Source organism: Hibiscus syriacus, unplaced genomic scaffold (assembly GCF_006381635.1).
Source record: "Hibiscus syriacus cultivar Baekdansim isolate YM2019G1 unplaced genomic scaffold, ASM638163v2 tig00117034_pilon, whole genome shotgun sequence".
Lineage (NCBI taxonomy): Eukaryota > Viridiplantae > Streptophyta > Magnoliopsida > Malvales > Malvaceae > Hibiscus > Hibiscus syriacus.
In genome coordinates this window covers 5,187,935-5,210,000 of record NW_024063533.1, presented here as the reverse complement: position 1 = coordinate 5,210,000, position 22,066 = coordinate 5,187,935, and the positions used below count along the sequence as shown (strand labels likewise).

At 34.9% G+C, this 22,066-nt stretch overlaps 3 protein-coding genes and 1 long non-coding RNA gene across 4 annotated transcripts in view; 2 read left to right on the top strand and 2 right to left on the bottom strand.

Moving 5' to 3' along the window:
• LOC120196785 overlaps window positions 1-720 on the top strand; it is a 20,060-nt gene extending 19,340 nt beyond the window's left edge. Inside the window, exon 3 of the long non-coding RNA XR_005523214.1 lies at window positions 707-720. This is a non-coding gene — a long non-coding RNA (uncharacterized LOC120196785). The remainder of the gene's footprint in view (window positions 1-706) is intronic.
• Window positions 721-5,054: 4,334 nt separating this feature from the next.
• LOC120196508 lies at window positions 5,055-7,052 on the bottom strand. Its single transcript, XM_039198309.1, has 4 exons — window positions 7,041-7,052; window positions 6,720-6,875; window positions 5,643-5,790; window positions 5,055-5,059 (listed from the first exon to the last, which is right to left on the bottom strand). The coding sequence occupies exons 1-4, from the start codon at window positions 7,050-7,052 to the stop codon at window positions 5,055-5,057; spliced, it is 321 nt and encodes a 106-aa protein (XP_039054240.1).
• Window positions 7,053-7,229: 177 nt separating this feature from the next.
• Window positions 7,230-8,180, top strand: LOC120196507 (zinc-finger homeodomain protein 6-like). The gene is made up of 2 exons (XM_039198308.1): window positions 7,230-7,233; window positions 7,318-8,180. Exons 1-2 carry the CDS (start codon window positions 7,230-7,232, stop codon window positions 8,178-8,180), a joined length of 867 nt encoding a protein of 288 aa, XP_039054239.1.
• Window positions 8,181-17,404: 9,224 nt separating this feature from the next.
• On the bottom strand, window positions 17,405-21,841 carry LOC120196958 (ATPase family AAA domain-containing protein 3C-like). Its single transcript, XM_039198627.1, has 8 exons — window positions 21,526-21,841; window positions 21,218-21,313; window positions 20,944-21,054; window positions 20,028-20,337; window positions 19,823-19,913; window positions 18,707-19,037; window positions 18,201-18,349; window positions 17,405-18,075 (listed from the first exon to the last, which is right to left on the bottom strand). Exons 1-8 carry the CDS (start codon window positions 21,772-21,774, stop codon window positions 17,562-17,564), a joined length of 1,851 nt encoding a protein of 616 aa, XP_039054558.1. The 5' UTR covers window positions 21,775-21,841; the 3' UTR covers window positions 17,405-17,561.
• Window positions 21,842-22,066: the final 225 nt, after the last annotated feature.

The following is a 22,066-nucleotide window of genomic DNA, read 5'->3' as shown; positions in this document are numbered from 1 at the left end:
AGATTTACCGAAAGAGAGATAATAGATTGGTATTGACTAGTGAGACCAATGTGAGTACATGATATTATGTATAGGTTATTTTCTGGAATTAAGACTTGCAATGAGTCTAATTCTGATATTAGATTACATGAGTACACGAATACAAGCATGTAGTGCTATGATGCTTATGTGTACATGAGTATATGCATATGTCTAGATGTTAAGTGCATCTCTATATGTGATCTATGTGAATGCATATATGTGTGATAAACTATTTGACTTATGTAATTAAAAGGATAAATGATATAAGCTATGTGACTATGAGATATGTGATAATAAGTTATATGATTACATGAGCATAAGATATAAGACATGTGACAAGAGATATGTGATTACATGAAAGTATGAGATAAGCTATGTGAAAGTGATCTATGTGACTATATGTTTATGTGATATAAGTTATATGACAAATATAAATGATAATGCCCATGTTATATGATATGAGAGCTAGGGGTATAGTTGGCATGCAAAGAGTCGAGGGTTCTACGTGATCCTACGGGACATATATGTAATAATTTGGAACATATATACGGTACTTCGGGACACATAGTTGGTCAATTGGAATATATATGTGGTCTTTAAGGAGAATTCTATGTGGTCCTCAGGGACATTTCTACGTGGTCCTTCAGGACAATTTTATATGTCACTCAGTGGAAATTTATATGAGTTGTGGTGATAGCATTTGTGCACAACCTCAATGCATTCACATATCAGTAGTTCTCAGAAGTATACGTGGGCCAATAAAGAGGTAAAAACAAATACACTGTATGTGATGTATATGCTTTGTTATGTGAAATTTATTACAAGATTTATGTAATGTTGTCTGTATTGTTTGGTTAAATGAGTTATATGATGGTTACAAATGTTAGGTATAAGAGTATATGATTATAAGAACTAATGATAAGAATATTAATAATGATAATGATGGTATGTGAGCATATAAGCATTGTGTTGTAGGAAATGTACATGCATTGTTAATAGTTATATGGTTTATTATTCATTTACATGTCTCACTAAGTCTGTGACTTAGCGTGTGAGTGTTTCACACGTAGGATCCGAGAAGTTTGAAAGCGAAGATAGGCAGCAAAGACAAGTGCATCTTAGTATACAGACAAATGAAACTCCTTAAGGGACTAAAAATAGTTTAATTAAATTTACATTATAAAAACACCCTAAAAAGTGAATAAAAATATAGATTTGGAAGCCAAACAGGAAACGGAACTATAATCTGGAGGCTGATCAGATGGTATGTGGTTACTGGTTAGTGTGTTCTTTATGTAAGAATGGTCTGACCAGGTATTAAGACCAAACCAAGCAAGAAAGCTCGTTTAAAGATAGACAAAGGACATGGAAAGGGAAATACGTTTACAGCAGAGATTTGTGGGGGGTTGTTTCCTACTCACCTATACAACCCCATAAAATCAACATATCAAAGCAACAGGTGGGTTTTGTTTGTCCTTTGGAAAAGCAGTGATGACTATTTGAGAATGGGGACAATGGTAGAACCGACAAGCCCTCTAGAGCTTGCACAATGGTGCAGTTCCTAATCATTGCCTCTCCATCAGATGACTTGTTACACATGTATATATATATATATCTACAAAATTTCTCACATAATATTATGAAAAAAAATAATTTTTCCACTTATTACATTCTAAAATTATTCTCTAGCTTTTCAAACAGTAATTTTAAAAGACGTAAGAAAGACGGTACATTTTCAGTTTTCTCGAAAAAGATACATAGACCACAATATATCTTCTAATGTATTTTTCCCCTACGCCCTGCATAATTCTGTCTCTATCTTGTCCACACGTCTTTCTCGGAACAACTGAAGGTAAAGTATAGCCTATGCGTCTTGTTGAAGACGCGTGTGTTTTCTTTTAGGGTATGTTTGATTCACGAAATATAAGATTATCAGTAGAAATAAAAGATTATCAGTAGGAATAAAAGATTATCAGGGAATAGGATTATTGAGAATGTTACATTACTGTGTTTGGTTGGTTTGGCAGGAATGTAAGATTACAGTGTTTGGTTGAAGGAATAAAAAGATTACTAGAATGTATATTTTTATTAAATTATCCTTATTTTATATTTGTTTTTTTAACAAGTGAAATTCTAAATATTTAAATAAAAATTATTTATATAAAAAATATATTTGTTGATAATATATTACTTGAGTATTTAAATATATCATGTATTATTTTAATTTTAATTAATATTAAATTTTACATAATTTATGTAAAAATATATTAAAATTTTACATCAACATTTAACTAAATGTTTACATTGTTGAAATTCTTCATAGATATTCATAATAATAAAAAGATGTAAACTATTTTTGTTATCTAAGATATAATATTTATTATATCTTCTATATACAATAATTTATTTATTTATCTTTTATATTTATACTTAATTTTGCATACTTTATCAATATTATTTATCTCATTAATTTATATTATAAAAACATAATTCAAATAAGTAAGAAAATATAATTCAAATATTTCTTTTCTATTTTATCATATTTTTTCTATTTCTTCTACTGTTATCACTCAAGATAATATGAATGTTCATTGCATACACCGTTTTAGATAAATATTTTTATATTACTTATTTAAAGTTTAAAAATACTAATAGTTTAATGTTTTTAAACGATTTTGAATTAATATGTTTTTTAATGGAATAAAGTATGCTCTTATATTTGTTTATATTTATGAATGATTTACAACCACTACATTAATCGATTCTCGATTGAATTGGTTCGATTAAAGACCATATTATCAAGGAACCTAAAAAGAAATTCAAAAAGTCATAAAATAACTTGTTCATCCATCTTTTTTTATTTCAATTTTTTGTTTTTAAGTACAGTTCTTCAGATTTCCAATTTTATAACCACTAGATCAGCCGACTCTCAATTAAATTGGTTCGATTGATCGAATTAAAGACCCTATTAAGAAGTCAAGTTTATGGGCAAGGTTTCCATGCGAGGCGGTTGTTGCCTCCACCATCTTCGTCTTTGTTGTTTTCACGTTCTCCTTTCGACCGCTCCTCATCTGATTTCTTAAGCCATCCCAGTACTGTCGATTCCTCCTTTGTTCTTTTTAAGTTTTAATTGGCCCTGCTCTGGTGTTTTTGGGATTAGGTTTCATTTTGGCTTTTGTCGCCAAATTTGCTACTCGTTTAGCTGGGAGTTCTCTTCTAGTTTGGTGAGGTTGTTCATTTCTCTTCCAGCTAAGTCTTCTCATGTATCTTATTGTTTGATGTTTCGTGCTTGAGATATGGCTTGCTTCTGACATTAGCTTTCATAGTTTTTGAATTTCTGAGTGGGTTACAAATATGTTTTCGGGAGTCTGGTCGTGATGGATATATCTGTATGCAAGTTGTTTGTGTTAATGCCATAGTGTATGAGTGAGAGTGCTTAGGCCTTTTTCGGTTCCTGCTTCGGTGTTAGTGGCTTTCTCCTTTCTTGGGTAAGGTTCTTGGCAGTTTGAGGGTCACTATGGTGAGTTTCTGTGTGTGTTTTCTATAGAAGAGTAGGCGAGTATCATCTAGGGTTGGATTCGCATATTCTCAAGTTTGTATATCCATATTTATTTGAGGTTGGTGCATGTTTATCAGGGGTTGATGAGGTTTAAGGCTTAGGTATTGAGGATGTTTTGTGGTGTTTAGAGGAGCTGGAGCAGTTTAGTTCCAAGTGTTTATCTGTAGGTTTATTTTTTGTGTTAGTCTGGTTTCTGTGGCTGAAGGGTTATCGGTTGCCAAGCATTTTTTTGGTGGAGCTCTTCATCTCACTGTGTTCTGGTTGGTTGATGGTGGTGTCTAGTGGCCTGTACTTGAGTGGATTGTTCAGCCTTGTGTTTTGGTGTTGTTTCAGCGAATCAGCATTATAGGTTAGTTGATCCGGGTGCTTTGCTGGCTCAGTACTTCGAATGTAAGCTCACCGGTCTCTAGTCAGATGAGTCTTGTTTCAAGGTTTTTTAGAGTGGTTTGTTAGGTTGAACCTCGATGGTCAGATTGTTGTATGTTTTTTCATTGATATTTCATTGTTAGTATGGTGCGTTCGATTCTTCATCGTTTTAAGGTTCTTGTGGGGTTCTACTCTTTAAAGCCTTGAAGTTACAAGTTATTGAATCCGTTCAACTATCGCCAGATTGCCTCTGGTAGTGCAACGGGCTTCGATGGTCCCTTTCATTTGCTCGGTTATCATTTAGGATGGCTCTTGGGCTGGGACGGTGATGGTTGCTTTCTTTGCTGCAAGAGGATTCTCTTGCTTTTGCTGGCTTTGAGGTAGCTTTTCTGAAGTTTGTTTTAGGGAAGCACTGAGTTGAGGTGTGATGTTTGGTGCTCTGACATTTTGCGGGTATTTAGATAGTGTGGTGATAGTTTATTAGTGTGCCCATACTGTTTTAGTTTGGGCCACTATTCAGTGGGTGGATGTTAGCATCAATTTAGTTGGTTTATTTTGTAGTGCCCATACTGTTCTTCGAGGAAGTGTGGAAGGATTTTCAGCAAGTGTGTGTCTCTTTCCTAGTGATGTGCCTTCGGTCAAGTTCAGGGTGTTGTTACTAGTATGTTCCAGTGCTTGGTTCATTCCTCTGGTTTTGTTGTATGCATATTTCAGAGTGTGACCTCTTTTCTTATTGTTGGTTGTCTGTGTTAGTTTTTTTATGTGTTGGTTTGGTGTTTGTGGTAAGGTGTGGGTATGTACTGAATGATGTTACTATTTTGTGTATTTATTCTGTACCACCCAAGGTACACTATTTTCCCTCTATATAGGATTAGGGAGTTTTTTTAATGAGGGCCTTGATGTGGTGTACTTTGTTACTCTCTTTAATACAAAGTACCCAATTAAAAAAAAAAGACCCTATTAACAAAGAACCTAAAAAGAACTTCCTCATCCGGCTTTTCCTATTTCAATGTTTGGTTTTGGTTTTGAAGTTGCTCACAATAATTCTTTAAATTTCCAATTTTAGACAGATGAACCCCCAGACCAGCCGATTCTCGATTGAACTGGTTCAATCTGTCAGGAAAGATATGATGAAACAAAGTCAATTGCTAAACAGTGACTCCAAGTAAACAAGCTACCATTTTTTTTGATAGGAAAACAAGCTACCATTTGATTGTTAATTAGTACATTTGCTTCCATGAGAAAGATGAAAACTTGTCTGGACTAAAAGATACTTGTATATTATCACAATACAATACTGTAATTCTTCTGGATGATAAAACAGAAAGTTTTACAATCAGTGTTTTCTTTTAATCTCATTTGGTATCAATTTTTGTTATCTATCATTTGATTTCACTTTTTAGGAAGTAGAAAGCAAGTTGTACAATGAACCAAAAGGAATCCAAACTATCAAATATTGATAGAAATAGAACGACAAAAAAAAATCAGCATTGAATGAATTTTTATTTTTGTAGCAAGAATTACCATCATGAAAAGGAGTATTACCTTATCTTAATCTATTGAACATTTTTATCCGATATGGTGTATAACATCGTATAATTTTTGATAACATCGTATAATTTTTATCATATTCTAAATTTTGACACAAACAGAAATAGAAATGCCCATCCAAATAATTTTATAAGTGTGAAAATACCTCGACTCAATGTTGCATGTACACCAGATTGGGCAAGAGCAAAAACAATGTCTTGTGCAGCAACAATCTCTATAATCTTTGATCTCTTCCTCAGACACGGTAATACCATCAAGCAATGTCCTTTTGGATCATAAGTATCATATTTCTTCTGCATATTACACAACATATCACCAAATATAATAAGCAACTTCAATAAGAATAGTAATACGTAGAGGCTAAACAGGTAACATATCACCCATTGACGTTCAAAACTTTTAGCTGATAGACTTCCAAGTAAATGAGAGGAAAGAGATGTCCTTCTGTATCTCCTACTCAATTAATATATTACTATTCAACAAAAGGTAAATTGATTTAAATAGCAGCAATATAACATGTTTACCGAAACACCAGCAAATGGAAATAAAGCATCTAAATTTCAAAATCAGCCAAGGTATTCTCCTACATTTCTTACTCATTTCTCAAATAAAGCTTTATTAGCTATCATTCATGGAACTTTTCATTTAACGTCAGGAAGACACAAAAGTTCCACCGTTTTAAATGTTTTTCTTTTATAGTTAACATCATTAAAGATTTCAACAAAAAAAAAAGAAAAAAAGAGCAAAGGTTGAACAACGGAAGTACATGAGGCTTGCACCAGTACCTCGTAAAGATGAAATTGAAAATTGTAGGCGCTCCAGTCATTTCAGTTGTTTATTATAAACCAATGCAAAATTTGGAGTAGAAACTATTAAACGGATAATATGTATCAAATCAATTTTAACATTAAAGATACAGAGCTAAGAGTTTCGTTGTTCTATAAATTCGCAACTAGGGCTAAAATGTTCAAATTTCTATCGCAATTTCGAAAAAGAAAAGGAAAAGGACGAGGCGTTAAGCTAAGGTTTGGACGAGTAAGATACCTCAACTAAATCTGTATATCATAATAAAGAAGAATTCTCGAGCAATTTGAACAACAAAAAACAGAGGAAATGGAGAAAAAAAGAATAAAAACTTAAAAATGCAGAAGGAAATTAGCACAATGATAAAAAAGAATTAAAAGTTAGGGCAAAGTTAGGGCAAGTAAGTGAAAAAAAGAACCTGCAATCGGATGTTACGGAAATGCTCCTGGGCATCGCTGATGGAGAAAGCACGGTGTGGCTTAGAGCAGATTTCTCTTCGTTGAAGTTTCTTGACACTGTTAACGAATGCATCGACTCTCCATTGAGAGAGAGCGCGAAGGCAAAAACAATGTTGCTTGGGAGAAGAAGATATTTCAGAGGGCAAACGGAAAAGAAAAGAAGAGTATTTTAGCCTTTAGAACACGGGAATAAATGAATATTTAAGGGGTGTGAGGGAATAACATTCCCAGTAATATTTACTATTAGGAAAGAAATATTACCCTCACTTGGAAAAGAATACCCAACCAAACATGGTTATTTTTAATTAGAAAAAAAAAATATTCCTACTAGGAATCCTAAAATCCTCCATCCAACCACCTCCTTAATATTATTATTCAAAACATCCTATTTGCCTTTAAAAAACTAGCATAAAAAGAATTTAAAATCAAAGTCACCCACCCTCAGCCACATATAGGTCATGATAATGCTGATGGGTTTGAGAACATACATATTACTGGTTTATTAGTACTTAATCAAAGGTTGGTTGAAAATATCAAGGTTTTAATTTTGGTTCTAAGTCAACAACCACTCTTACTCTTCAGCTGCAGGAGAAAGAAGAAGAGATGAAACCGTTCATGGTGACCCGAACCCACCTCAAACCCTAATGCTCAACCCCAGAAGAGATCCAGACCCAAATCCAGCTTCCATAGCTATCAACAACGAGGCAGCGACTGCGGCTGCTACCAGATCAAGCCTGAAATCACCGCCGCAACAGCCACCAACATCACAGCTGCAGCCAGACGCTGGCCCTACCTCGGCAGCTATTGGCTCTACTCCTTTGATTAGATATAGAGAATGCTTGAAGAACCACGCCGCCAGCATGGGCGGCCATGTAGTGGATGGTTGTGGGGAGTTCATGCCGAGCGGCGAAGACGACACACCGGAAGCGATGAAATGTGCAGCCTGCAATTGCCATAGAAGTTTTCATAGGAAAGAAATAAACGGGGAATCACAATATGCACCAAGCTCTTATTATTATAATCTTAACGGAAACAACAGGAGAAGAAACGCTGCACGTCGTCTTGATCCTCAACAACCAACCCCTCTTCATCATCATCATCAACAAAGATTTCCACCTCTGTTGATGAACTTCGGTGGCGGTGGCGGCGGCCCTGCGGAGTCATGGAGGGAAGATCTCAATATGTTTGATTTCAATGGAGGAGAACCTTCGCACCCACATTCATCGAAGAAGAGATTTAGAACAAAGTTCAGTCAAGAACAGAAGGATAAGATGATGGAGTTCGCCGATCAGTTGGGGTGGAGAATCCAGAAACAAGATGTAGAAGACATGCAGCGGTTCTGCGATCAAGTGGGAGTAAAGAGACAAGTTTTCAAAGTTTGGATGCACAACAACAAACAAGCCATGAAGAGAAAAATGTAAGAAAACATCCAAGTTGTTAAAAAAATAATTTCTTAGAAAATATCGACAGATTTAGAGAATAATCTCTGGATTAAAAACGTGCATTACCAAATAGGAAAGAGGACATACAGTACAACTCTTACTATATTTACTGAATTTTTATGATTTGTAACAAGAAATGTTTGTTTTCCATCATTCAATGATCTTTTCCAGGATAATTTCCGACATAATCGCAAATGGCAGAACATGAAATCTGTAGTACTTGTTCCATTAGAACATCTTGGCAATCTGTTCTACATTTTCTTTGTTCTGAAGCCATACATTATACAATGCATCTCAATCAAGGATAGTACGATGAAGAACAAGTGGAGACTATCGTCCCTAAAAATATCAAATTTTTATATGTTTTAGATGATTTTTTATATTTTCGATTGAAAATATATTTTCATCTCCTAGAATTTTATAAATTTATTCTCTTTAAAATTTTATAAATTCACTCTTATCTTACATTCATCTCTAATCTCAAACAAAACCCATCAAAGCTATGGACAGAAAGAGACTTATCTTTGTTGAAAGATTCTTTCAGTGCTGGAAAAATGGAAAATGTTGCCAACATAATTTCTTGCATGTACACAACAGATATTGACTACACATAAGCTACTGAAACTAATGTTATTGTTAAAGCTCTTTCTGTGTGTTTTTTCTTCTTTTTATCAACTTGATGGATGCAGATAACAATCATATACATGGAAGAGAGATTTCAAACACTTTGAAAAATATAGCGCTTATCAAATCAATCAACTATACAAGTAACCAGATAGCTGAGAAATTGCATGAAAATGTCAGTGAGTAATAACATGCTGGTGTTGTATTATTGGTGTCATTAAATCCCAATTTTGCTTTTCATTCCAAGTGTCCTTAGCAGCCCAAAAAAGGGTTGGATTCAAAGTATTCAGTTTCACAAGTAATTAAATAGGGGTTTACGTGCACTGAACAACAATGTAAACTCTAGTCTAGAGGGACAAGTTAAATAGAGGGAGAAAAATAAAAAAGGAAATTAAGTTAAAAGTCCATATAAATGCTGGGAGTTCTGCTAAGTCCTACAGATAGTGGTCATAGGCTCATAGGCTCATAGCCTCACACAGGCATTTAAGAACAATACACAAATAAATGAACATCTATAGCTAAAAATAAAAGGGTGACCACAATGTAAAGCTGATGCAGAGGATCCGAGACAAATGATGCTGAATTGTCATATTGTACTTTGATGGCGTTGAGATACCATAAATTGGCAGATCAACGCAAAGGCGGGAATTGATTGTGGCATGTTCCTTATTGGGGTCGTTTTGAGTATGTTTCAGTCTTTTGGCCAAAACTTTAGTTACAGGTGTCAGAATCGCGCATAAGATCCCAATCCGGAAAGCTCTTTTCGACGCGCACGCTCTCCACATCGAGCTATGCCCCATGTGGCCTTTTTTTCAACCTCAAATTCTATCGTTTTCCCCTTCGAATCACTAGATTTAGATATTTTTTACTATTTATAGTAATATTTCGATTGTCAATTAGGAAGTCAATTTAAATCCGATTTAGGCCAGATTTTTTGAAGATTGCTTATTTTATTTCGAATTTCAATTTAGAGTGATTTTCGGGATTTTGCTATTTTTGAAAAAATTCGAATAAAGACGATTTTTTACTATAACAGTTCGGCTTGTGGACTGATTTTGGTCATTGTTTGATTTTATAATATTTTATTAAACTCTAGAAACTTTTTTCTCTGGTTTTTTGGGCGAATTTTCTCTTGTGAATCATCTGTTGGAGCACCTGCAAGATAATCATTATTTTGTCCGGCGTCAAAAACATCGATAGTTCTTCATCATACTAAGATTATAATCTCAAATTTATTAAACATAATAGTAAAATGAGCAAAAGATAGTGCACAAATTGTTTTCATAAGATCTAAATGCCTATATCTAGATGTTGTGGAGAATCCAGAAACATTTGAGGGTGTACACATACATATTTATCACACAATTTTTATATGGGGTGAACAAAAATAAAATTTCAAAACGGACACAATCAAAGAAAATTCGTATTTCAGGGTGGGTATCAACCACTGTCTGCTTGTGCATATGTAGATAAGAGGAAATAAAAGGAAAGGATGGACATTCCTCAAACAATGAATTTAAAGGGAAAAAAGGTATAAAAGATTATTCCCTTATATTGTTTCTTTGTTGATCAGCCTCAGCTTTATCAGAAACCATGTTTGAAGCATATGTGTGTGGCTCAATTGTGGAACCAGAAATATTTTAGAGGGTGGTCACATATATGTTACAACATAATTTTTTATTGGGGTGGACACAAATAAAATTTTAGGATGAAAAACATCAGTAAAATAGGTAATTAACCGAAGAAAATTCATGTATCAAGGTGGGCACAAATAAAATTTCAGGGGAATACCATCAGTAAAATAAATAAATAACCGAAGAAAATTCGGATTTAAGGGTGGACACGCACCCAATCTCATCCCTCAATGGATCCGCCACTGACTGTGGCTTGATCATAACTATTAGCTCATTTATCTCTTCTCTACTACATCATATATATAATTTTCTCTTTGACATCATAACTCTCATCCGAAACCACACTCTTGTCTTCAACCAAGCTTCGCCAAGGAATTGGCTGCTTCGTCTTTCCAATAGGCCATTTGTAACATCTCAATCTATGGGTTAGTGACTAAATTGTAAAATTTCAAAACTTGGTGACTAAAGTAGAAGAATGTAATAGTTCAATGATTTATTTGGAAATATTACCTGAAAGAGGTAAGTAATTATTAGATAAAGTGAAGGGCAAAAGGGTCTTTTGCAAGGGAAATAATTAAATTAAAGAAAGGTTATATATTAACCACGTGGAGGGAAGAGAAATCTACAAGCTTCCAGAGTTCTCTTTCTCTTCTTCTTCCTTCATGCGTGAGAACCCAAAACAAAGGTGAGTTTCTGGTTAGTTAGTTTCTTGTTAAATTTAAGATGGGTTTATGATTATTAGATGATAACTAAGCTTAAGGAAAGCTTAAGTTATCTTAAAATCAAAAAGATGAAGGAATTAGAAGAGATTAAAGATTGTGAGTTTTTGAATGAAATTTTGTTATAGAGTTAATAATTATAATTGGAAGTTGGATTTAACTTGTCATCAATCTAAATAAGGAATAGGAAGTGTTAGGATGAGATTTAGAACATGTTGATATTTGCGTATGATTCTTGAATGTCATATAAAGGATATGATTTGGAGGTTAAAGAAGTGATTATTGAGTAAGAATGAGTGTAAATATGTGTATGAAAGTTAGGAATATTAAAGGAGGGGAAAGATGAAGAGTTGAGATGAAAGAGAGTGAATTTCGTGCTTGAAATGGAATTTCTGGGTTGTGTGCATCGATGCATCTTCAATGTGTATCGATGCACTCTCAAATAAATGAACATCGAATGTAATTAGTGCATCGATGCATAAGGAGTGCATCGATGCACCTGCTTAAAATACAAACATCGAATGAGATTTATGCACCGATGCATAGATAGTGCATCGATGCACCCGTCAAGGGATGCATCGATACATGGTGTTGTGCATCGATACATACCTTCATTAAGAGATGAAATTAGCATTTCTTTTAGCCTAAGAAGTGATAGTTTAGAATATATCAATTAGTATACTGATAAGTATCAATGTATTACTATGTAGATATATAAGGAAAGCTTGTACCGAAACAATCGAATGATTAGGATTGATTCAAAGCAAACAAGGCTAAGGTGAGTGCATATGCATTAGTATATGATGTGTGTGGAAAAGACTCGCGATGAGTCTACTTCCAATATTTGATTACATGATTTTATGAATGTTAATATGGGTGATATGATTATTATTTATGCATGAATATAGTCATAGGTGTTATATGTGATTTCATGTGTAACGGGTATAGGTAATGGTATGATGATAAGGTATCAATTACATGAATTAGATTTAAGTGAATAAATGAAAAGTGAGATAAACTAAGTAAGGTTGACCTAAATGATAACATAAGATATTAAGTGAATGAACATAGATGATATATATATGATGAAAGAAGACTAAGATATGAATCATATGATATGAGTTATATGGAAAATATATGTGAGACCATGAAAAGTGATATGGGCCATGTGAAGTATGAATATGAAATCATATGAGAATTTACATGAACTACGTGAAAAGAAACTACGTGACTACATGTATATGTGAAAGAAGCTATGAGCTTATATGACATGTGATATGAAAGTGTATATGTGGAATGATGTAAGTGAAAATGCCCATGATATATGATACGAGAGCGATAGGTATAGTTGGCATGCAAAGAGTAGAGGGTTTACCTATGTTCTACGGAACATATGGATAGAATTACCTATGTCTTTCGAGACATATGGACAGTATACCTATGTTCTAAGGAACATATGGACATTTTACCTAGGTTCTTCGGGATCTATGGACAATTGTCGAGGTTCTTTATGACCTCTGGATAGGTCATTCGGGACAAATTTCATAGCCCTAGTGGGAATTATACGAGCTGTGGTGACAACATAGTGCACAACCTCAATAGACTCACATATTTACAGTTCTCACATGTGTACATGGGCTAACAAGAGATGATTTTGAATACAATGTATGGGATATGTATGTTTTGGGATATGAATTATATGACAGGATATATGTGTGTTAGTGATTGTTGTATATGTTATAAGATATATGATATGAACATAATAAATCATATGAACAATAGAATAAAAATATGAATGATAATAAAATGATAATGATAGGAATGAAGATAATAATATGCATGTATGGATTTGATGGATGAACATATATATGTTTGGGTATGCTATGGTAGCAGTAATTGTTCATGCATGATTACAAGTTATAGTTTACATTATATGTTTATTTGCCTTACTAAGTCATAGACTTAGCATGTAAGTGGTTTACATGTAGGTTTCGAGAAGAGTAAAGAGCAATGGGGAGCAAGACAGGTCAGTTCTCCTTACATAATGTCAGATCAGAAAAGAGGTGAATAATAAGTCTTTTTGTATATAAAGTTCTAGTTGGCATGTATTCAAAAGAATATATTGTATAAGCTCTGAATAGTTTTGTAAATGTTTTGAAAAGTCAATGTGACACCTCGAACTCGTATTCGGGTCGGATACGGGTTGGGGGCGTTACACCATTGTTCCTGCCTTTGTCTCTAATATTATCAAACTTATCTGAAGCACATGCAGCCATGTTAACATTCTGGTTAGCATTATCAACTTCATAGCCAGCCATTTGTTCCCTCTCTAGCTTTATTAGCAACATAGTTTGACGCTTCTGAAAGGACATAAGTATATCATACATACCAACAAAAAGAAAAGAAAAGAAATCCAGATAAATTAGAAGAACAAACTTTGGCTTCACATTATATTTTCTATAAAAGAAATAAGATGAATTAATTGTTGAAAGAGGATGCAGAACTGGTTGCCTCCAGTGTCCTTGAGGCAACATCTCCAACTTTATCCCACATATGTTTTTGCTGCCACTCTGGCATTATCATATTCAGATCCCACAACTCAAGCTAAACCCATTACCATTGTAAAACATGCACCCCAACACATTATTAAACTAAACCGATCTCCAATTTGACTAAATACATAATTACTATACTTCATATTTCAATCATGTTTGTTTGCATAAGTATAAATACCAATATTTTAACATACAAAGCCAATAACGTTAAGAGATTCTTTTACACTTCCAAAACTAGCAATATAGCAAAACCTAGGCATTAATCAAACACATTAATTTCTAGCACAATGCAATAAAGGCCAAAGTTACCCTTATTGATTCATGGAATGCCTCACTGTTAAACAAGGGTATCTATATTCCGGCCACTCGCTTTTCCTATCATCATGCTTGACTTTGCACTTAAAAATGTCTTAAGTAAATTGTATTTTCTCTCAATTGCAGAAAAGGCAGAACATTGTATAACATTCAACTTGCTTTATAGAATTAACCAACCTAAGTAATAAAAAAATGTTAAGTGACATAATATAAAACATATTAAATGTGTTATTGCGGTCATTACCGATATCACCGTCGTTGCCGGTACCACGGTTATGTTGAATTATTACTCGGGGAACTTGTGAAGAAGACCATAAGTCCTCGGGATCTTGCATGGGTTCAGCAGCACCTTGCTTGACTTTTTTTTTGTTTCTGCTTTGATTTGGGCATTTTGTACCGCAACATTCACCCTCTGTAGCTCTCCTCTTCCTCTGATAACATCATTACCATCATTCTTCTACATCTTTTTTATCGTCTAGAATATTTTCTTAGAGGAAATTAAAAAAAGGCAGTTGTCTTCATAGAAACAAGTCTGAAATTTGAAAATACTACAATGTTGTGTTGGTTATGGAGGAAAAAGAGAGAAGAAGGGAAACAAGGAGGAAGAGAAACAGAAACGTAGCGTTGCGAGGGGCAACGTGGCTAGACTTGGGCTTGTTTGGGGAAGATGAAATGGTGGTAGTATGCGACGTGTAATTAGGGCAAAGGATGCCGTTGGGGCGGGCATTGCATTTGATATTCGTTACCTACTTTTATTTTATTTTATTTTCATGGCCCCAGAATATATAAAGGCACACAAATTATTCCTTTCTCATTTATCATTTTTGTCGTTGGCTTTTTTTTATTATTTTGCATGAACTATTTTTGTTGTTGATATTTTTGTCTTCTTTTTTTCACCGAGATTATAGTCTTTGAGATGATTTGAAAATTGTGGGGCCATAAAATGCCAACAACCCTTCAGACAAAAACAAATTATAGTTTATTGTAGTTTACTGTTTCGTCGGGATGGTATCTAACTCTATCAATATATATATACTTTAGAATGGCTCTCTACGAAGAAGATAAAGTTTCAAGGAGGAACAAAACTTGTTAAAAATCCTACCTTGGCTTGTCCAAACTCTACTTGTAAGCTCTAAAGACGCGCTCATTCTCGGTAAGGATGCTTTCCACTTTGGATTAAAATTGCGATTGTATCTCTAATTACATTATATTTATCGTGATTATAAACATAGCAAATACTATTATGATCATTGCGGATATTGTAATCATTCAATAATGGTTTCGGACGACACAATCACCGCTATAAAACAACCGTATTTTAATATCAAACCATTATCTAAATCTATGCTTCCTACCCTCAAAAGGTTTTTGGACGATGAGATGGCAGACGAACCAAGGTTTGAAGATACTGAATGATTTAATAGAACTTAAAAATCTATTTACTAATTATTAAAAATTTCAAGTTATTTAAGTCATATTTTATGACTCAAATTTTATTTATTTTGAGTCGAGTTGAATTTATGAAATTAAGAGTCTAGTCAAATTCAATTCTTTAACGTCGAGTTGAATCAAAAAATTAAACTTTTTTTAATCGAATTGAATTTTTCTTGACTCCAATAAAAAGAGTATTTATAATGGACATATGTTACCATTGGTAGTGATCATGTTTTTCATTGTGGTTTTTGAATAAAGAATTATCTTTTTGGTGAATAGTATGAATATGTTGGTTCCAAATGTTCAGTAACGTTGCATGTATTGAGCTTGATTTGGGTATATTATTAATTTGATTAAGAAATTGTAAAAATTCTACTTCTCATATCATTCATCGAAATACATCATTAAAGTGACGCATCGATATACATATTTAATTAAATTATTCTTATTAAATAAATATAAAAAATATAATGATCTATCTATAATTAATCCTTTATTATGAACGTTTAAATTTTATGTGTTTCCTATATGATTTTTTCTTTAAAAAATTGGATTTAAGAAAAAATCTTAATCGGCTACCGGATTAGCAGGTACCTGATAACCACGGGTCGAAACACAAACTGACAAATATACTATCCGAATAATCGAGTATCTAACATCTCTGGCACCCGAAAGTCTGGGTACCCATTTATGAACACCTCTACTACATGCCCAATGTAGTTGTGCCCGAACGCGTGAGGCCTTTACTATGGCTCGTTTTCCAGCCTCATTATGGACGACTCTAGGGACATCTCCGCTGGCTTGGCTTGAAGGTGCATTAGACATTTTTGGTCATGTTGATTTTGCAAGTTTTCTTGTGCTGATTCGGAACCTTCGAAACGGTCGCAACTCTTATGTGCATGGGAATGGTCTCCAGCTGACGTGGGTACTAGTCGCTAATGTGCAGTTTCTTCATCGTGAATTCTTGATGGCTATGGAGACGAGCAGGTTGTAGTCCGATCTTGAGGGAGCTACTACGAGATCCAATGGTGTCCGACCATGCTGTCAGAGGTCACTTGCCGATGATATGATCAGGATCAATATTGATGGTGCTCTCAATCCGATTATTGACACAACAACTACTGACGTTCTAGCGAGGGATCACAATGGCCTAGTAGTTGGTGGCCTGACACATACTTCTTTTGGTTGTCGAGAGGCAGGGTTGACTGAGATCCATGTTGTGACCGCTGGCCTTCGTTTAGCTTGTGATCACGGTTGGTAACGCGTATGTATCGAAACTGATTGAACAATGCTCACTAAGAAATTGGGACGCAAGACACATGATATCTCGATTCTTGCTTTTTACCAGCGTGAAGCTCGTGCCTTGTTGGCTATGCATAGAAATTTTAGCGTTGTTTGTTTTATTCGATCGACAAATATTACCACTTATACCCTTACATCTTAGGCATTACTCTTTGGCTCGATTAGTAAAAAAATGATATTCGGTGTATTTTATCTTTACTTTTACATCAATTATATTTAATTACTTTTTCATTATAATCTATAATTTTATACTACCATATTAAAAGGAAAAATACTTTAATTATATATCTATCAAAATCATCAAATTAATTTATTAGTTTGAAAAATTGACTATTTTAAAAATAATAAATAGAGACACGTCTTAATTTATTCTCTCTGCCTACCTATGAAGTTAAAAATAATAACAAACTAATTTATTGGCAATAATCCTATACACGTGTTAAAACACATTTAGCCAGCATTGCAATATATATTGGTAGAGATGGGATTCGATATCAAGCTGATTCCATAATCAAGCTCCCATAAGAAGTAAAATCTAACAGCGAATTAACTGAGAAAAAGCACGAGAGAGAAGTATGTTATTGCAATAAATCTAAAAAATCCCAATTTAAAACGGGTGATGAGCGTAATACAATCCATAATTTCATTCAAACACTACTAATCATGTATCGACCATCTGCCGAAATATGTAAGAACAAAAACAAAATTCCCACATCCATGGTTTCAAGCGTAAAAAAAGGAAGATTAAGGCAATTCATTCTTAGAAAACATGCAAAGCTAAGATGGCAAACCACCTTCAACTGCCAATTTTATTCTCTGGTGATGCTCTGCAACCTTGTAATCTACTATTTCCTTAAACAACTGAGAATCCAATACACAGTCTGAGCGGCCGTAGACGGCTGCCTGGATGCTAGCCACGAGTTTCGCTATCTCACGGCCAGAGAAACCTTCCGTCATTTTGGCAGCCTCTCGGATCACATCTTCAGACAAATCTTTTATGGTTATCTTCTGTGTTTTTTTATTGAACAGAGCACCCCACTTAGATGTACTACCATCACTTTCACCACCAAGGTATTTGTTTAAATAAAGCTTCAAAAGTTGGAATCGTTCTTCCTCCTCAGGAAGTGGGAACTCAATCACCTCATCAATACGATCAGTGATGGCACTGTCAAGATCCCCTGGTCTGTTTGTGGCAAGCACAATAACTATATCTCTTGACTGATCTCCAGTTCGGAAGAGCAATGCATTCAAAGCACTCCGCTGTGCTTCACTCATATGTATACTGTTACGTCTGTATTTATGAAATCAACATCACAATTACTAATGCTGTCAACAAAAAGGACTCATTCGCTGGCAAAATGCAGATTGCAATTCCACCTAGAAACTTTACACAAGCCAAGGATATGGTAAACTTACTCGCATAAAAAAGCATCAGCTTCATCAATAAAAAGCAATAAACCTTTCTTTGACTTCTTAGCCCAATCAAATATCTCATGGATTTTGGTGACAGCCTGAGCACCCAGTGGTGCAACATCACCTCCTGTCATCATTGCATAATCCAATCCCTGCAACATATAGTGTCAAAAGACAGCAAAAGAACTAAGTATGGTCAAAAGTTGGATCTATTCTGGCCACAGGGAACTCAAGAAGACTTATTTATTTCAATAATAGATATTGTAAATTTGTAATCTCCTATTTTGAATGTATAGGAAAGACTATTACTTCTCAGATAGACAAGTAATTCTCTATGAAATTCAACATTCTCAGTTGATTTTCCTTTTGTATTTCATATTATGAAGCTAATAGAATTGCTCCATACTGAAACAATTTGCTAAGGCAGCAATTTGAGGGTATGGTACAAGTATCTCACAGTATGTATGATGGGTGGTGTGGGGGGAATGAAATGACAAATCACCACTTACCGATTTTTGTGCTATTTCCCTTGCAACCATTGTTTTACCAGTACCTGGAGGTCCATAAAATAGCATGTTTCTGAAAGGAGCTTGATGGGTTTTGGTGTTTGATGTAGCCCTAGCAAGATGCTCTATTCTCCTTTTCAGTGAGGGGTGGAGAACAACATTCTGAAGACTCTTTTTGCTTTCCAATGGTGCTGCTGTACTGTAATTTATAATTCGGTTCCTTGCTTGAGACATCATGCCCGACCATGGAAATTTAGCGATGGATGATTCTCGTATCAGTGATGGCTGTCCGAGAATCCTATTAATATAACCCCATGTGACTCTAGCTCCTTCTCTGTGATCACAATAACGAATTCAATTTTTAACATGCCTTGAAATGGGAAAAAGATTTAAGAGCTGGTTATCAATTAAAGTGAGAATGTCTTTGTGACATAAAAATAGGCCAATACTCAATTCAGAATTATACATCCTTCCTACAAATCTGTGAATAGAGCACAGCCTAACACGATGCTAATAGCAGTGCACTAAGAGAATAAATCTTGTAGATTAAAGTTAGAACGCATTTGTGACATAAACATGAGAGCCTATTGAGGGTATAAAACAGTTCATCTTTCCTATAAATTAGTGAATTGGGCACAGCCCAATATGGCAACCAAACATTGTAGCAATCGGCTTATAATTACAGTTATCCCACCCCAAAAGATGCTGGTGATGGAAGAGTTCAAGGTGCCATCAGCTGTGGTAGTACCATTCGTCATATGGCAGATTAAGGGCTTTGGCCAATATCATTTCACGTCTTTTTATAACATTTTTAAATCTAGTTAACATGATAACATCAACCACAGCAGCACATCCAAAAAAAATCCCTACCGCCCAAATGGAGATGTCTTGATTGGATTATATAAAAACCTACTTTCAGTGTCTCAAACATTTGAGATGAGCTTTCCTTTGTGACAAAGAAAATTAGTATATGTTGTTTGCTAATTAGGAGTGTGTGAACATGCAAAAATTTTAACGACATCAAAACTTGGCAGAAATAAGAGGGAGGAGGGAAAATTTTAAATAGTTTAATTCATTAAACCAAACTTCGATTGAAAGCAGCAACAAAAATAAATATACCTTGTCGTATAAACACCAGCAGCTAATGCAGTAACTCCTCCAACAGTCATAAGCAGCTTATTCCTATCAGTCAATAAAGTTATAAATCCCCCTGAAATTTTCTTTTCAAGGAAATGTTGTTACCATGCAAGAACCTCCAGTTGGATTTTAATAGTCATAAAGATACAAGACAGATACCAGAAGAGCAAAGAATACAAAAACATACCTTCTATGTGACTAAACGTTGTATTAATTGCAGCAAGCCATTTCTCTCTTTCTCCATTCACCCTTTCTATTAACATCCGCCTTTTATGATCCTCTGTCAATTTTGCCTCATGGGCACGTCCTTCAGCCTCAGCCATGGCCTTAACTCTTATAGTTTCCCTTTCTATTTCAGCCCTCTCTTTCTCTGTTTGGCGTTGCTGAGCTTGTATTTGCTCTTCAGTAGCTCGTCTTGCTTGTTCTTTTCTGATAGATGACTCTTCTTGCATCTTAACCAATTCAGCATTATGTTTCCTCTGAGCTTCATGATCTGTCTGCAAAGATCGGTAAGATTGTAAATGTGATAGTTTGATAGAAGAGTTAAAGTAGATTTGATGCTTGAAGGGGACTTAGGGGGAGAGAAGGAACATCTAAATGAAAAGTCAAAACAAAACCCTGGCACTTACACCAACAAGAGACATACAATACTACAATATCTTAAGCCAACCAAACCAAAGTTTCAATATAGAAGGATTGAATTATGATAGTTGATAATCAAGTTAGCATGATTAAAAGATGATTTCTTTTTTTAGATATTATTACCAACCAATGCTAAGCGCATGTTACAATCTTTTTTCTCCAACTCTTCATTTTTCTTTAAATACTCATGTCCATCACACGTCTAGATATGAGTATGAATATATATAATACTCCAAGGAACCTCCAAATATATGTAAATGCTGAGATAAATACAAAACATCCCACGTCAGACACATTCCCAAGTAAAAATCACACGCAAGACATGTAACACAGCTTCTTCTAGTGGAAGGACAGATGTCTAATGTCCGCTTCAAGACTGAACTCATTGTCTATCAGTTCCAACCCTTCTACACGAGTTTAACATGGAATTAAAAAGAAAGAGATAATACAGCTCCTTTTACCTGCATTCTTTTTCTAGCCAACTCATCTTCATATCGTAGTATTTGCGCTTTTGCTTGAGCTTGTTGTTGCATTAAATTCCGTTGCTCCTCAGCCAACTTCCTTTGCCTTTCCTGTCAATGTGATGGACGATGGTCGTAATATGCAGTAAAACCATAGAAGTATTTGTACAAACTGCATTGCTAAGCGGTAATTGTGAGCTGTGACAAAATGATTAGACCAATGGACTGGAAGAAAGGCAATTGAAACTGTGGAAGGGTTTAGGTTATCACTCACAATATCAGCCTGCGATTGTATTGCTTCATAATGAGCTTTTTCAGCATCTAACTCACCTAGTCTTGTTTGTTCCTGCTTTCTCATAAGATCAAAAACCTGAAGAAGCAAAAGTTAACAAAATTTCATATCAGCAACTCAATTAATTCTACACAACCCTCGATCACCCTGTGAATCCCCAGCCAGTTAAGCGTTTTCCTTTAACTTATTTATGTGTCAAAACAAAGAAATCAAACTTCCTATAAATCTAATTCCGTTTCGTTATTTGCTAAGAGCGAAAAATAAAAAGGCAAGTAAAAATAAATAATAACTCGTTTGGCATTAGGAGAGTTGTTAATCTCGCGAAGAGCTTTAGCGCCTCTTTCGAGAGCCTCTGGATCAAACCCTGCCCCTTTGGGCTCCTCGGGCTCGTCCTTCGCATTTGATGATTGCTCTTCCCGCGAACCAGAAGAGGATGAGGAGAACGGAAACCAAAATGGAGAATCGGCGTACGAACGGTTCTGGAGCGTGGAGGCGGCGGCAGCTAATGCTACGCATGATGATAATCTAGAAGCAGACATTGTGATTAAGCAAAATAAGTTAAAAGGGGGGTCAGCAATGAGTTAGGATTGGTCTCGAATCATAAGGAAAGGAAAAGGGAGAAGGAATGGCGAATTCTGGGAGACGAGGACAAGCGAACCACCTTAAACCCTGGCTGCTGCTTGCTAGGGTTTAACCGGTTGAAATTTTACCCAATGGGTGGAAATACATTTTGGTTGGAGAATAAATCCAATGGGACCCCAAACCGACCCTAAAAAGGGTTCTTTTACCCGTATAATCATCCTTTCAGAAATTATTTATTAATATTATGGT

What these genes read in the sequence shown, in the direction of transcription:
- LOC120196508 (XM_039198309.1), bottom strand. An exon ending in TCCGTAACATCCGATTGCAG is followed by an intron (nt 5,791 to 6,719) that starts GTTCTTTTTTTC and finishes TGTAATATGCAG; the next exon opens with AAGAAATATGATACTTATGA.
- LOC120196958 (XM_039198627.1), bottom strand. Translation starts at nt 21,774, where the DNA reads ATGTCTGCTTCTAGATTATCATCATGCGTAGCATTAGCTGCCGCCGCC. An exon ending in TGGCTAGAAAAAGAATGCAG is followed by an intron (nt 20,338 to 20,943) that starts GTAAAAGGAGCT and finishes CGATCTTTGCAG; the next exon opens with ACAGATCATGAAGCTCAGAG. An exon ending in GCTGGTGTTTATACGACAAG is followed by an intron (nt 19,038 to 19,822) that starts GTATATTTATTT and finishes TTGTGATCACAG; the next exon opens with AGAAGGAGCTAGAGTCACAT.